The 16,600-nt window shown below is 36.9% G+C and overlaps 1 protein-coding gene across 1 annotated transcript in view; it reads right to left on the minus strand.

The window, feature by feature from the left end:
• Positions 1–466: 466 nt before the first annotated feature.
• Positions 467–16,600, minus strand: part of zranb2 (zinc finger, RAN-binding domain containing 2) — a 49,211-nt gene continuing 33,077 nt past the window's right edge. The window contains exons 7-10 of the mRNA XM_041207960.1: positions 14,685–14,845; positions 11,790–11,876; positions 3,394–3,561; positions 467–3,131 (exon numbers count right to left, since the gene is read on the minus strand). Of these exons, the coding sequence (XP_041063894.1) occupies positions 3,068–3,131; positions 3,394–3,561; positions 11,790–11,876; positions 14,685–14,845 (480 nt within the window). The 3' untranslated portion in view covers positions 467–3,067. The remainder of the gene's footprint in view (positions 3,132–3,393; positions 3,562–11,789; positions 11,877–14,684; positions 14,846–16,600) is intronic.

The raw sequence follows: 16,600 nt of genomic DNA on the forward strand, positions 1-16,600 counted from the left end.
CCACCGAAGTCCAGGTGGCACCAGGCTCTGCCCTTGGCCTGCTCCCCTCTCTCCTGCTGTCAGAAGGGAGAGTCAACGCTGAGCAACAAGTTTAGCACACAAGCCATCGATTTTCCCCACCCTCATTTCTACTGGTAACAAGGTCCCCAGGACTTGTTTTCTTAAAACCATTTAAAAATGTCACCTGCAGGATCCACTGCACACATTGGTTGGGGCTCAGGCTTTTTGAGCTGACAACTGCCACTATCAACCATGTTTGATGTAATTTAACTATTTTTAAAAATACTTTGCAAATACAGAAGCATATTGATCAAACTGAGTGCATATCTGAAGCACACTAAGTTTCTTCAAGACAGCAGTGAGGGAACATACTTTATTAAATCACATAGAACCCACTCCCAAAAACATTTTTGGCAAATCAAATCACTTAGCTCAAATCAGAACAAATACAATTAGACAAACGTAATTCAAACCACTTATTTTTTTTCTTTATTGGTGCTTGAACATGACATTGGATAACATACCATTGGAAGATTTATGTACACACACATGGTCTACAAATTGTTTTTTTTTCTGATGAAAACTATTACGCAGGGCTAGATGAACAAGCTGATGACCTTAAGCAAGTTAATTGCCACTTTTACCATTTACAAATATCCAAAACTTATGACTGATGAAATTACCAAAACCCCACCCATTTATTAGCAATCTAATTAAGTGGCCTTAACTATTTTTTTCTTTAAATACAGAAAGAGATTATAGGCAAAGTTTAAAGGCAGACAAAATTCTGTAGAATTTTGAATATAACTGGTTTTGATAAAACTAGTCTTGAAAATGCAAATGAAAGTCACATTATTAATTCACACTCCTTACTTCATGTAATCCCGCAAATTTAACTATTACGCACATGAATGTCACTGTGAAAACCTTGTAACCCATGAAAGTTACACTGAAAGTCTACGCTCAGAGGAATCCTGCACAAATCAGATCTTCCAATATTTCCAGAGCTGAATCCCAAAACACTGCAATAGATATTGGTCACATGCTCCTCAAGTTGATTTTATACGAGCTACAAATACAAATGGACGTGTAGACTTGTTGGTTCTGAAAGAAGGTGTTAAAGAGATTAAAACTGTAAAATCACAAGAAACTAGACCACTTAAGCAATGAGGTGTGCGCTCTGAAATAAAAAAAAGCCAACTCTTACTTGCCTAACACTTTTGGTGCCGGTATGATAATCAAATAAACAAAAACTGAAGAAAAAAAGACCCATTAAAAACAATGTCCACATTTGTACCAAGAATGCAATTAGCACTGCCAAGTTCAATTTACAAAGTTAAAATTTTTGCTGTATACTTACCTTCCTCTACCATTTAATATACCTGAAACCACCTTTGGAGTTCTGAAAATCAGAGCTTCTGTTTGATGATGCAAATACTATTTTCCTTCTAACCGAGTTTAAGATTAGAGGGGTATATTAAGCCATAACAAGTCATCAAGATGGAAGGCAATTAATGAATTATTTATTTTGAAGATTAAAAAAAAGTCCACAATTTGTAATTGGTACACCCAATGTTTTAAATATTTAAAAAAGGTTACAGATTGAAATGCCATTCAAAAAAGAGAACGGTCAAAGTGTTGTAAATATTCCATATTTTTCTTCACATTTTCCCCTCAATTGATTAATGCTCAAATGTGAAACATTTCCCATTTTTACATTAGTGTCAGCAGCCCTGGAATATGTAAAGCTGTTAGCTATCTCCATTTAGTCCCAAAAGCAAATCTGAAATATTGTCTTAGAAAACTCTTCCTCTAATACCATTAAATTATATCCATTTCTGAACACCAGTTGTTGTGGCTTCTGTGGCAGACTGATCACGAGTAGGTAATTTTTGCTGTGGTACCAGCAAAAAACTGCATCAAAACTGCTCAAGCTCTTTTCACTTTGGCACCTATGTTTAAATCCAGTCCAGGAAGGCTGAGAAACAACCCCCTGGACTCAGGGATGCCTATGTAAAAGTGAACCATTCAATGCTATTCCATACAATTTTCTTTTAACTTCTGAAAATTTAAATCAAAATTTCTATTTCCAAGCACATTAACAAAAATAACTGAACACAACCTAAAAGTGAAGGGTCATAAGGATGTAGATTTCTGCAATTTCCCCAACCACAATATAAATAAGGAGCTGCAAAGCTACTTTGAAATCAGCACGAGGCACATCATAAAGGTGAAAGAAGTGGAAATATTTCTAGGAGAAATTCGGGGAGGGCAAACAAATCTTAATTTTCATTCAAAGCATTCTAAGAGTGGAATATCAGTTTTTCTCTAGGAAACAGCAACTCTAACTGGCTAGAGCTCTAGGTCTCTGGAAAACCACACCAAGATGCAAATTTCCTAAAAAAGCATGATTTTCCAGGGTGCTGGAAATCTAGTGTGCACCTCCCAGACTGGTTTGAAGTTGCTTCCTCTTCAGTTTCCAATGGAAAGCACAACGATCACTTAAAAAAAAAACACAACACAGCGGGAATCCTGACTTGAGGGCCTGAATTCTTGCAAGAAAAACTGATATTTAACAGAAATGTCAAACATAACTCTGTTGTGTCCAATACTGTATCCTGATTCATGATATGGCAAAGTAATTTGAACAAATACTCACCTAGAATTTACTATCTCTTTAAAGTTTCTCTTCCTTTAAAGACCACCTGTACTTACACAGACCCTCTGCACTACAATGCTGTAGACGTACAGATGCATACATAATGTACATTTTGAAACTAGTCTTTATAGCTCTTGTAACAAAAATGCATCAGTTTCCCATGAGGAGAAAACTATTATGGCTTAATATACTAATTTAATAGACTGGAGTACAATTCTAACACACTCTTAAAGCAACAATAGGTTTAAGATTACATCAGCAAGATTTCATCACAACATATGCCCAATTTTTAAAAATGTTTTCACAACATCTCAGGTGGATTTGCTCAAGACACTAATAACTTCAAAATAAGTTTCATGCATTTTTCCAGAAATTACTGAACTTTTAAAAACTGCAGTTGTTAAAAGGCTATTTCTGTTTAGAACTTGAACAGGAGCCCGAGTGAGAGGATCCAGAGGACGATCCACTGCGCCTGCAAAAGACAAAAAAAATCAACAAGGTGTGCAAAGCTGAAATTTGGGAAACTGCAGTTACATCTTATAAGTAACTGTTCTAAATTAAGATATGGAAAATTGCATTGCTTCTATTATAAAGCCCACAACCTTTGTAAAGAAGCATCCTCTGGCTTTTTAATTTCAATAATCTCATTAACTAAAGAAACAAGTTTTCATTTTAAATGGGATGGTTTCTGCAGTCCTGTTAAATTATTAATCTTATTCTACAGAAGCCCAAACCTTTCTGCAGACCAAGATCTTGAGTCAGAACGTCTAGTTTTTTTGCGGCCACTTGAGGATGATGACCTGGAACGGCTTCGTTTTTTGCCTCTTTCAGAGGAAGATGATGATCGAGAACTTGAGCGAGACCTCTTCCTTGGAGATGAAGACCCCCGGTGTGATCTGGAGCTGGATTTTGATTGATTGGGAGAAAATTAGATTTATGCTAATTACAATTCCAACAGATTCAAGGTTACATTTGACTGTTTTTAGTTGATTCAATTTTAACTTGATGGTTAAGTGCAAGATGATCACTGCAGCATGAGGATATCTCAACAAGCAAATACTTTAACTTCATTAAGATACCTGCAGTACTGAAAGCCAAATATTTAAAGATTCTTATTCTAGAGACCCAAAAATTGTCTTAGAAGCTCAGAAGTATATCTACAGAGATGCCACTGTGACTAATAAAGCTATTAATGCATCAACTTTCATTTAATAGCAAGAGTGATCAGTTAGGTTATAGGATGGGGGTACAATAAATGAGTGCTCAAATCATAAAAAACACAAGTGCTTTCTAACCCAGAGATGCCCAACCTATTTCCCTTCGTAACTCAGCACTCAAAACCCAATTTCCACATAGGTTTTTTTTCCTCCCCGATTTGCTGCTTTCTCCTTTTGGTGAACTTTACAAGTCTGGGAGGCCTGCTTTTAGCACTGATTCCTCATTTCTGGAAGAACTAAATCAGGAATAACCAAGATATGTTAGTGTCAATAATTGGAGATACATGCAAACTAATTAATGGGAACTTGAACTTTAACGCTGAGTTTTCATGGTGCATACTTACATTGTTTATGAAGGCAAAATGTTGGACAACCCTGTTCTAATCCACTCTACTACCCAGAATATAAATGAGAGTTATACAGTATTTTGGAAATTTCGGCCTTTTGATATAGCATATCGACACAGTAAACATCCAGTGGTTACATAATGACTGATTTCAGGTAGTAGCAGTTATGCCAGCAACTATAAGAACAAGGTTTTAAATACTTAAAACTATCTTAAAAACTAATGATATCAACCTTTGCGACAACTCATTTACTGACACAATGAATAAAATGGAACAGTATAGAAATTTCAAAAGTCTTTGAAACAGATACTGAATTAGTCACATGAAGCCCAGCAGAGACCCCTACTGAACATATGATTTAGGTAATCAGGGAAACAACAGTACATCAAGTTTTGAGCATACAATATAAAAAGGAGTACCATATGCTTCTGAATGGGTTTTATCCTTCCTTCCTTCAGTCTTTTAAAGTACCTTGTTCAGCCAGGCTTTAAAATCATGTTTCACAGTGGATTTTAAGAACAGAGTAATTACATTTGTTTTTGAAGTATACAACCGCACCATTCTGTTTGAAAGGTCATGACCTGAAACACCAACTATGTTTTTCTCTCCACTTGCTCATAATACAGTAACAGATTAAAACTGGTTTTTATGTTTATATTGCCAAAGCGAAATTCCACTCTGACCTATTGTTCATCATTCAGTAAGAAACTAAATATCATCTTTCAAAAGTTTGTAATCTTAATTTGGACAGGCAAACAAAACTCTGCTCCTCACAATGGAGAGAGAATGAGCCAATCATAAGTTATTCTAGCTGCAAGCAGCACAACCAAATAGTTAAGCAAATTAATTGGCTTTCTCTTAAGCTGGAAAGATGTATGGGGTACAGCGTGTATGCATTAAGGAATATGTAACAGATTTTGTCTGAATACACTTCTTGAGATATTTTACTATGTTCAAGGTGCAATGCAAGATACGTGATGGCTTTTTCTTAAAATACTTTTCTCCAACTTCTCTTTCAGCGTCTTCCTTGTTTTAATTTCACACTCTGCCCCATTTATAGTCACTTCCCTCTGTTAGACCATCTTTCTTTTCAGTTTGTTTGGCTTCAGGGCTACCTAATTAGCTCTTCTCTCAATGGTTTAGTGGTTGAAAGATGCACTAATTGATCTAATAATAATCATCCTAATCATCATTGTACAAATTCTTTCACTAGAGCTGAAGTGCCAGAACTGCTCAAGCACCATTTCCAGCAAAAGTTAGCACAGTAGTCTTCTGCTATATCTTGACATACTGTGTCCAGAATGGTGCAGAGGGCCACAAGCTACTTACACAGCCTGTACTTGACTCCAACCAGGTCCTTATAAAAACTATTCAAAGTCAGCAGCAGGCACATAAATAACATGCATCTTTATTGTTCTTCTCACATGCAGAGCGTGCTTTAAAATTAGGAAGACACAAAATGCAAAATGTAATACAACTTGGAAACTAAAATCAGAAAAAAAGGAAATGATCTAGGAGTTAAGACAGGATCAAACTCAATTTACGCGGCAGGCCTGGCCGAGGCACTCAGCAAAAGTTCTTTGAAGACACTGGGATAGTATGCATTTTGATGTTTCTTAGATCTAAACTGAGTTTAGTGTGTACTATTTCAAGGGCACGAGGTCTTCAACCTAATCTGTAGAGGCAGCATGGTTCCATCCATATCGGCCCTCACTGCTTTGAGGCAGTCCTGACAGTTGCCTGAAATCAGCATCTGTTTAATTTAAACATGCAGAGGGTTTAGTGGCTGTTTCATGACTGTTTTGTAAAACCCTTGAAAACCTAGGCAGAGCACTTGCTGACCAAGCTCCAAATAAATTTTTCAGTTCCACTGTAGGCTGAACAGTGATGAGATTGAGTGAGGAACCAAAAGTTGAGATGGGGAGTCAGCCTCTGGTTGCTGCCTACGAGGAGCTGGTGGAGGTGTCGTTATCTTCCAGCAATGCCAAACACTGAACCCCTCTATTCCTAGCCCTATGTGAACAGTGACACATGGAGCTCGTGATATATAAAAATGAAGGCACACAATTCCTTCAGCACAGTGAGAACTCAATCTCTGTTCCCCATTCACATACCAGTGGTAAAAAATTCCACTATTTATGCACATAAAGTTCCTAGGTTTCACTCATTTAGTCACTGGCTGCTTCTCTTTTGGCACCACTCACTCATCATGTTGCTGTTGCTTCCACTGGGTACCATTCCCACACAACCACACTACACCCTCTAGTTCTTTTCCTCCCCAAACAAGCTTAAATCTCCCATCCTCCAATCCTTGAAACTCCTCTCTCCCCATTCTCAAACCCAGTCTTTGTCTCAGTCCCACTCCACCCCGTGAAAATCTCCACCTCCAAATCACAACTTCACCAATCCCACACCCAATCTCAATCACTTTAACCTGTTGTTCTTCTGAAACAAAGTGGATTTTTTACTCCTGGAGCAAGAAATTCAACTCTCTCAGGCATCTATTTTGCACGTCAAAAATGGTAGCTTGATGACCCTTGATCCTATATTCAGAAAGACCCGTAAATCGCCAAGTAGACTTCTTCCCTGAAACAGGCATATGCAAATTCAGCCGTGTGCTAGTTGTAAGACCCGGATAGAAAACCGAGGCCCAAATGGGTAAAGCTCACACTGCACAAGTTACACTAATTGTACCTGATCTTGAACGGCCTAACCAACAATCATTAAGAGACCACTAGAGCCCATTCAAAAATCACTGCCACAAAAAAAAAACTCGGAGCCAGAAGGAACAGTACTGCTCCTCTCAGCTTTTCAAAATACTAGCTAGTCCCACTCCCCCTTTCAAAATCTAACTGTAAATCAGCTAGGTTTTGAAGTGGGTCAGAATGGTGAGCTACATCAGTATGACCGTTTGGCACATGCAGCTCACCAGTTCAACTGAACAGAAACTGATACCAACAATAGAAAGCAATTGAGAGATTTAGAAAAAGCACATTTTCTTGCTGTAAATTCAAAAAAATGTCCTTCAATACTGGAAAATGCTAGCATTTGTGTAGGATAACAAATGAAGAACAGTTTATATCAGGTTGGAATAAGTCACATTATACATCAAACGCAACAAAATGTGAGATATTTTCACATTTCAAAACTTTAAAAATGACTCCATACTTTTAGCAAAAAAAAAGCACATACTCTGGAATGCACTACACAGCTTTAATTTTCACTTTGTTAACATGACTGCATTCTCCTTAGGTCAGGTATTGCAGAATATTGTGTGCATAATCATGACTAGCCAAAACATGTTTTTTTTCTTGATTTTAAACACCGTTTTGTCTAGGTCCAATGTTACATACACAATTCAATTCAGCTTGATCCCTTGTGTAGTTGAGAATATCCTGAGGTATGAACATATGTACAAACCAAAACAGTTCTCCACATTGCATATTTAATTAAACAAAACTTGCAAAACAACAATATAACTTGCAATGTTTGGAAACTGGCAAAGTTTCTGAATATACGCTAACTGCTGTTCCAAATGTTCAAAAACTAAACTGATCCAGATTTAAAATATACAAACTTGTATGTCACTAGTGACAAATATTATTTCCACATTTGAAGTTGAATTTTGCACTTTTACTAAAATGAAAAATATTCAAACAAGCTAATTCATTAAAGGCTGCATAGCAGATTGCCAATAAATGTATATAGATACAGAGCTAGTATGTTAAAAACTGAGACAAAGTATAAATTTTCTCGCATTAAAAGAGAAATTACATTCCTTGTATTATTACCCCAGCTATCATGTTCTGGCCACAACTTATAAATGTTTAGAAGGGAATTGAGTGATGTTCAGAAGTTCACTGAAAAGGTACAAGATATTTAACAATTACCTGGTAGTTTACTTTATCAAGTGTTGGAGATCAAGCAAACCCCTGCCTAGTTTAATAATCAAGTATGAAAGACCACTGCAGAACTGGCTCATGTAAGGTTGAGACACAACTAATTATACTCAAAGATGGCCACATGTATTTGGTCTTATTTCATGGAGAACAAGTCCTCTATAAGCAAAGGGAGAGGTAAAGTACAGAATTTGAATAATTTTACAAAGTATTTAAATAATTCTGAGAAAGATATGCTAATAGAGAAAAAATGCTGGGGAAACTACTTGATAAGCTACAAACTGGTGGAAAGTTGGCCGAGGGTAAATTGGCTTTAAAGCAAAGTAAATTATAGCGCATGAGAGCAAAGTTAAAGGAAGGCAACCTTCCATCACGAAGGCTTTCATAATCTTGGATTCTATATACAGGAACAGTTTGTTAATCATTTCTTTAGGATAGTTAAATGCGAGGTCATCTGTTTTGGATCATAGGATCAGAGTTTTTTTTTAATGTTGAAAGCTAGTGGGGATCCAAAGAAATTTAGGGGTCACGTTCACAGATCATTAAAATGCAGCAGTCAGATACAAAAGATTGTTTAAGAGACCAATGGAATGTTAACTTTCACATTTAGAGGGCTGGAACATAAAGGGGAGGAAACTTTTCAAAAGCTGTATAAAGCCCCGGTCAGACTGTACTTGAGGGTACTGTTTGTGAGAAATGGGTGTTTTTTAAAAAATATTTTTGGGGAATATTATGTTACTCTGTGAAGAAGACTGTGTGGATGAGGGTGAGAGAGATTTAATTAAGCTGGGCAGAGATCAATAGGAGGCAAGTTGTCTTGGGGGTTTAAAACATGTAAAGAATAGAGGTTAGGTTTGAGATACAAGTGAATCTAACATTTGCATTTTTAGATAAGTTGAGGGTTTGTCTGAATATCAAAGGGATGTCAGAGGTGCCAAGAAACATGTCTGCATCTTGCAGGAGTTCCAAAGGTAAACAGAAGTGGGGATATTATATTTTATTGGCCCAAAAGAAAAGACAAGAAGGAAACATAAAAGAGCTTATATTTCAAAGGATTTGAGTTTCAAAGAGGTGTGAAAACAATGGAACCTGAGAGGAAAAGGGAAAGAGGTACTTTAGTTACTGTGGAGAGCTTAAAGGAGCTGCTGTGAGCTGTTGAGTTGGAGCTGTGGGACGTAGCTGTTGGGCTAAGGCTCAGTTGGGGGAAGATGCAGTTTAAAATCAGCCATCCAGTTAAGCCAGGAAAATCTTGGACTGCAAAAAGCAGTTTCATTCTGAAGTTTGGATTTTTCACAGCAGAGTGGAAGAGAGTTACCGGTCAAGTGGTATGCCTCTATTAAAGCTACAGCAGTTTGTCTTGGGTAATATTACTGTATTTTTATAGTTAAACATCTATAGGGGAGTGCTGCCTGGAAAGTGTTTACTTGTGGGTCTGACCAAGTAGAGAATCTTTTTGGGGGAATGTTTTGTAAGACTAAGTTTAACTATGTAAATGTAATCTTGTGTGCTTAAGTTTTTTATTCTTGCTAATTAAACTTTTAATTTTTAAAATCCCAAAAGTGTTACCTGACATCTTGCTGCTGAGATCAGGACATCACCTTCTCATTTTCAGAATACAAAAAATGGTATGGCCCGTAAGCCATGTTTCTCTCTGGAATTTGGTTTGCGCAACAATTAACATGTGCTGTGGTCATTACACTCTTCCAGGCAACGAATCCTATTGAGGCTATAGTGGCCTCAAAAGGAGTGCAGCACAGATTCGGTAGAATGTTACCAGGGCTCCAAGAGTTAAGTTATGAGGAGAGGTTACTTCAACTGGACATATATTTCTTAGAATATAAAAGGCTAAGGGATGATTTGATCCAAGGTTTTTAGAACGTCAAAAGGAATTGATAGCGTAGATAAAAGAAACCTTTTCTGCTGATGGGGAGTATGAGACATGGGACATAACCTTAAAATCAGAGCCAGGTGAATCAGGAGAGAGAGGTTAGGAAGCACTTCTTCACACAAAGGGTGGAAGAAGTGTGGAACTCTATCCCACTAAAAGCTGAAGATGTGAGCTCAATTTTAAACCAGAGATTGACAGATTTTTGTTAGCCAAGTTTATTGAGGAATATGGAACCAAAGCAGGTGGATGGAGTTTGTTTATCCATCTATCATGGTCTTAGTGAATGACAGAAAAGGCTCAGGAGGACGGGAGGGGGGGTACATTGAATTGCTTATTCTTATGCCTATATTGTTCTATTATGCTATATTAGTGTTTAAATCTATCCTCACTTACTAATTACTGAATATGTAAATGCATATTGTAATTGGCACCTGAAATCAAACAAATCTTCTGAATTGCTGAAATTTATTGACTGACCTGTTCATTTGTTACAATGTAATTGCCATTTTAGTACTAGTACTCTTATTAATGCAAATCTACTCAACATTGCACAGAGCAGGCTTGGTCCCGTAATACATTATAATGTTCCAAACAACAATTAATATTATTTTGTTATACAGATAGAGGATGTTTGTTCTCAACAGGAGGTAAAATTTGCAGACTTCAGTCAATTATTAAAACTTAGAAAAAAATAATAATTTAAACATGCAAATGATTTGGGTCAGAACAAGATTACATTGCATAATACTTTTTGCTTCAAACAGCAGAACCTTTCATACTGGTGTTGAAGGTTATCAATTATTGTCAGGCATCTCTTGTTGTTTTACTTCACTGCCAAACACTGAATATTGAAGAAAATTAACTGCACCCCAACCCTTCAACAATTATATTATAGCTTCCTAGTATCACAAAGATTAGATTTGAGAATGTTCTGCCCATTCATGTAAAGAGAGATTCTGTAATTTTGTCTCAATTTCCCTCTAAAAGACTACTCACTGAGACTATGGTACTGAAGGTGTCAGCTGTTCTCTGAAAACTTGCCCAAGAAGTGATTCTTAGCTAATTCAACATGGAGCTCAGGTGTCCAAGGAGAGAGACTTCACTGAGTGCAATGCACTTACACACCTGAGAAACCCACACATTTTCCAGCAGGGGATGAATACACAGTAATTAGTTACATTGGTGCATTTCTTTTCCCTCTAACTTAGTGACCAAAATCAATTTTAGCAACCCTATTGCCAGCCTGGTCAAGATTATTTATCGAAGATTATATAGTATGTGGATTAAACCAAGGGCTATCTACGCTAATATAAACACAGTTTCACATGGTCCAATACACATACCTATTAAGTTTAATTTTTAAGTCTATGCTAAATCTATCACAGACAATTAACAATAAATGTGGACAACCAAAGATAACGAGGTGATTATTTCACTTCTGTGCTCACCAGGCCAGTTTTATATTAAAGTAACTGGGCAGAAAAATCATATGTTGGTGAGTACAGAAGCAGAATTTTTTATTCCAAATTATTATTAAGCTTGAGGCATTACTGCAGGCAGGAAACTAAAATGATTGAATAATACACTGACCCTTTCAGGTTATAAAATATCCTTTCAGGTTGATGCAAATCCAGGAATGAAGTCAACTGTGGTCCTATTTGAATGGCAATGGTAATAGTGATGGAATGAAAATGTCAATATCAAAAAGGAGCTTAGGTGTCCTTGCCCTAGAAGTACTTTTTAAGCTCTCCTAGAAGGAGAGAATGTTACCCCATTCACCTTGACTTCGACCGGGGTGATCTAGATTGACCTCTGGAGCTGGAACGTGACCTGGATCTGGAAGTTGTAGAACTTCTGGTCCGGGACCTGCAATAAAATGGCAAATATTTTCCAATACTAAGTTTACATTTTAAACTGCATAAAAACTGGAACTAGAAGCACTTCTGCAATTTCACAAAAATCCATAAAACTACTTATCGTTGTTTACTAACTACCATGCACAAAAGAAAACAAATCAGCCTAGCAGCCAAACTGACAGAACAATGCAAATTAAATCAGAATTCCTTGTGGCTCTTTACATAATCAAAGTCCAGGTAAAACAAACCCTCAGATTCATCATAAAAAAGCCTCATCATTTTCCATTTTTAGATCACTGACCATTTGTATTCTTTTATTATGGGTAGTTAGTGAATATATAACTTTAAAAAATAAACAATGTTAAACCAAGGGTCACTATAAAACATGAGATGAACATCCATCTAAAGGTCTATACTATATGAACAATTCTAGAATGGTTATTTAGAAAACTATTCTTAATGCAATACTTCCTATAAACCGGAAGCATAGTTAAATTCATCAATTAAAACTTGTTTGCTTTTCAAAGAAAAGGAAAACAGAAGTCATTTCTTCAACCATATGGGAACATGCATACTCAACCAAGAACAGTTTGTTCATGAGTTTAGAAAAATATATGAAGAAACAGGCAACATTGACTTTAATTTCTCATCCACCACTGTTCCCACCAACTTACATTGGTCCTAGTACAAGTTATTTCTGGATTTAAGCTTTAACAACAAAATTAACATTAAAATTGCCAGTTTCACATTAATATTTATATGGCCAAACTTCACGATTATATCTTTATTTTTCTGGATAATTTAATATGTGACTAGGGACCAAAAAGGGGGTTCACACATGGAGGAAGAGGGCATAGCTGAGGTATTCAATGAATACTTTGCATCTGTCTTTACCAAGGAAGGCGCTGCTGCCCAGGTCATAGTGTAATTAATACCCTTGAAGGATTTAAAATTTATAAGGAGGTGGTACTAGATAAGCTGCCTGTACTTAAAAAGTTGATTAGGCACCAAGACTGGATGCGAGGCGTCCAAGGATACTGCACAGGTACACAGCTCTGATCCCTAATTAAAGTGGGGAATTATTACCTGAGAATACACAGGCAAGCAAAGAAGATAATTCAAATGTCAAAAATTTAAATGCCAATGGAAAAAAAAAGTTGCACTTATGTATTATGAAAAAGGGGAAACTTTCAAGTGATCCTGCTGAAGTTTTCAATGAATGGAGAGTTTAACATTGCTGATCCAGTCAAAAGATTTCAAAAAAAGTGGGCATAACTTTAAAATTGAGTAAAGATAAAGAATAAGTTAACAAAAAAGAGGGCCACTGAAATGAATATGAATAGATTCGAGACCATTTGCTCACTTTCCTATTTTTAACAATTATTAACAGGTTCTTGATAAAATATGTAGAGGAAGTCTTCCTTCTATAAGCCTATAGAGAAACAATGATTGAGGAATATGACAAAGGCTGTGATTATGTTAGAAGAGGACTGTTTCTTAGGGCCTTCCCATACCTCCATGTCCCCACACCCAACAATTTCTAAAATACAGTAAGTCCTCGCTTAACGTTGCCTCACTTAACATCATTTCGCTTTAATGCTGTAACTGAAGTTGTCAGTATGTCCCATTTAACTTTGCCAGTTTCACTTTAATGTCATTTGCCACAGACTTCCTCTTCTGTGGCCTGCCTACTCCTAAAACCTTCCTCCCAACACTTCTGCTCCTGCCCTCAATGTCTCTTTCCTTCCTGCTGCCAGCCTTGCCCCCCACCTTCTGTTCTGCCTTAGGCCCCAATGTCTATTCTGGCTGCTTACTCTGCTGTTGCCTCCCCTGGTGCTGAACTCCCATTAAAGTCCTGTGCTCCATCTAGTGGCAGAAGCTGGTCAGTACAAGTGGTTCTGGAGCTTCAGCTGTTAACTGCACTGACCAACTTCTGTCATTAGTTGGAGACTGGTAAATCTAAAAATACTATACAGGTACCTAAACAAAAACAGGAACAGAAATAACTGGAAAAACTCAGCAGGTCAGGCAGCATCGGCGGAGAAGAGCACATTTGACGTTTCGAGTCCTCATGACTGTTCTGTTGGGGGGTCATGAGGACTCGAAACGTCAACTGTGCTCTTCTCCGCCGATGCTGCCAGACCTGCTGAGTTTTTCCAGGTATTTCTGTTTCTGTTTTTGTTTTGGATTTCCAGCATCTGCAGTTTTTTGTTTTTATCTATACAGGTACCTGTTTGGGGAGTGTATTTTTTAAATTTAAAACCATTATCATATTTGTTTTATATTTATTGATGCATTTTATTTTGCAAGGAATGCACAGTCTGCGCATGATTGGTACAGAATTTCAGCTTGTACATCAGACATTTCTCACCTGGAAAAACCATAGGAACCTAACTCTGGCTTTAACATTGATTCCTATGGGAACCCACGATTCACTTATTGTTTCCCTCAAAGTCGTGATTTTCAGGAATGCAACCATAATTTTAAGTGAGGACTTACTGTATAAAATAAGTCTCAGAACTTTGGAAACAAATATACATTTTGGTACCTAAAAACAATAAATTGTTAAAGCCAAATGATTAAAGATTTTATGATTGCAATTTTTGACCTTAAGACAACTACAGAATACATTTGATATTGCAATGTTTTAGATGATTCAATAGAAGCCATCTAAGAGTCATCTCCTAAAGGAAGGAATGTAACTTCAGGTGCAAACTTGACTCAAAACTTCATATCACATGAATAAACATTTAAAAGAAAGAAGTTAAACTGATACTGACATTTTGCCCGGTGTCACCCTTGACCTGTACCCGTTTACCTGGACCTTGAACTGGAATGAGCAGTGGAAGAAGATGAAGATCGAGATGAGCGTGACTTGGAGCGACTCCTGCTTTTGGGAGGTTTCTTTTCATCTTCACTTGCATCCAGATTGTACTTTGAGAGATCCCCATCTTCTTCATCATCTTCATCATCATCATCCTGGAAAGTGTTGTAAAGTTACACCTAGTACAAAGTTGGATGTTCTTCACCTCTCAATTTAACAGAAGTTGCAATGAAGAAACACAGATAGGACTATTACATGTTCAGGACATCAGGTTTTTTCTTAGTTTCTCCTCCCAAAAAAGCAGCTCCCTGGGCACATTAGCCTGGGACAGGCTTCTGATAATCAGTGTAGCATCATGGTCAGCCAATATTTGAGACTCAATCAAGGAGAATCAGCTTTTCTTGGCATGATCCAAACTGGAAACCAACTGGTTCACAACATTTGTGGTTAGTTTCAAGAGACAAAATTCACAAACTGGGTTGAGTAAGTTATTTTGAAAGCATCACAATGTATCAGTGAGACAAATTAATTGTTTGTTTAATGCATGGTGGCATTGTCTTTTTCCGCTGCAGGTGAGATTTAAAACATGGTTTACTCCCAGATGTCTTCTGTAGTAATTCAGGAATTATGACAGAAAATTGGTTCTATTTGTTTTGATCTAAAATGGAAAAGAGCTTGAATTTTGTAACAAAAACAGAAAACGATGGAGAAGCTTAGCAGGTCTGGCAGCATCTGTGGAGAGCGAAACAGAGCTCTGAAGGAGGGTCATATGGACTCGAAACGTTAACTCTGTTTCTCTCTCCATAGATGCTGCTAGACCTGACTTTTTCCAGCATTTTCTGTTTTTGTTTCAGATTTCCAGCATGCAGTATTTTGCTTTTATTTTTGAATTTTGTAACATCTTTTACACTCAGGAGCCCTTAAAGCACCAATAACTAATGTTACTAACTACTTTTGTTGAAACACTAACTCTTTTGTTGTCAGGATATAGATGTATCTGACCACGTGCCTGAGGGAGCATCCATTTAATTCAAATAATTGTGGTTTACATAATGTGTAACAACTTGTACTATATTATGCCTTTACTGTAGTAAAATGCCCAGATGTGCTTTAAAACACTCAAATATTTGATTAGAATTGATTAACTGCTAAGTTTAAGAGGCACGTTTAAATTCAGACTAAATTGTGCTAGTCAATTTTGCTACACATTTCTCAGCCAGTTGTCAAATTTAGAAGTCTTCCTGAAGCCAGACAGAAAGGTAGATAAATGTTAACATTCAGGGACCTCAGTTGATATTGTTAGTACAGCAGAATTGACCCCCAACTTCTAATAATAAATGGCAAGTCAGGCCCAATAACCGTTTTGATCTCTAAATTTAACTATATTATGTCCACCTTCCTGGCAATGTAATAATATTTATGTCCAACCATGCAATTATGCCTTGTTTTAATGAATTTGCCGACAAAGAAAACATAAAATAGGGTGAGGGGAAGTCTAGGATATGTGTTGTAAACAACAGCTAAAATACAGTAACAAAGTTGTTAGATTCCTGAACTCCCTGCAAATTACCAAGAAACTAGGTAGGTCTTGGTCATAAGGAGTAAGACTAACATGAGTGATCTCAGGAAGTAAAACCCCAAAACAACAGCTAGAGTAAAAACACAAAAATCATTTAGTTTACAACCACTATGCAAACTCAACTTTGACTGTGTGGAGATAACATGTAAAAAGCAGAACCTCTGTGGTAAAGTAAGATTTTTTTAAAAAGGTCACAAAGGGTGGTAGCACATGCCAAATTATTAACAGTAGCTGTGGTTTTTTAAAAACTTAATTTCAGGGTTTACTTCATGAATGAAATGCCCCTCTCATTTCAATCTTTATACACGGGGATATTCCCAAATGGTGGGCT

The sequence above is a fragment of the Carcharodon carcharias genome, chromosome 16 (genome assembly GCF_017639515.1).
Source record: "Carcharodon carcharias isolate sCarCar2 chromosome 16, sCarCar2.pri, whole genome shotgun sequence".
Lineage (NCBI taxonomy): Eukaryota > Metazoa > Chordata > Chondrichthyes > Lamniformes > Lamnidae > Carcharodon > Carcharodon carcharias.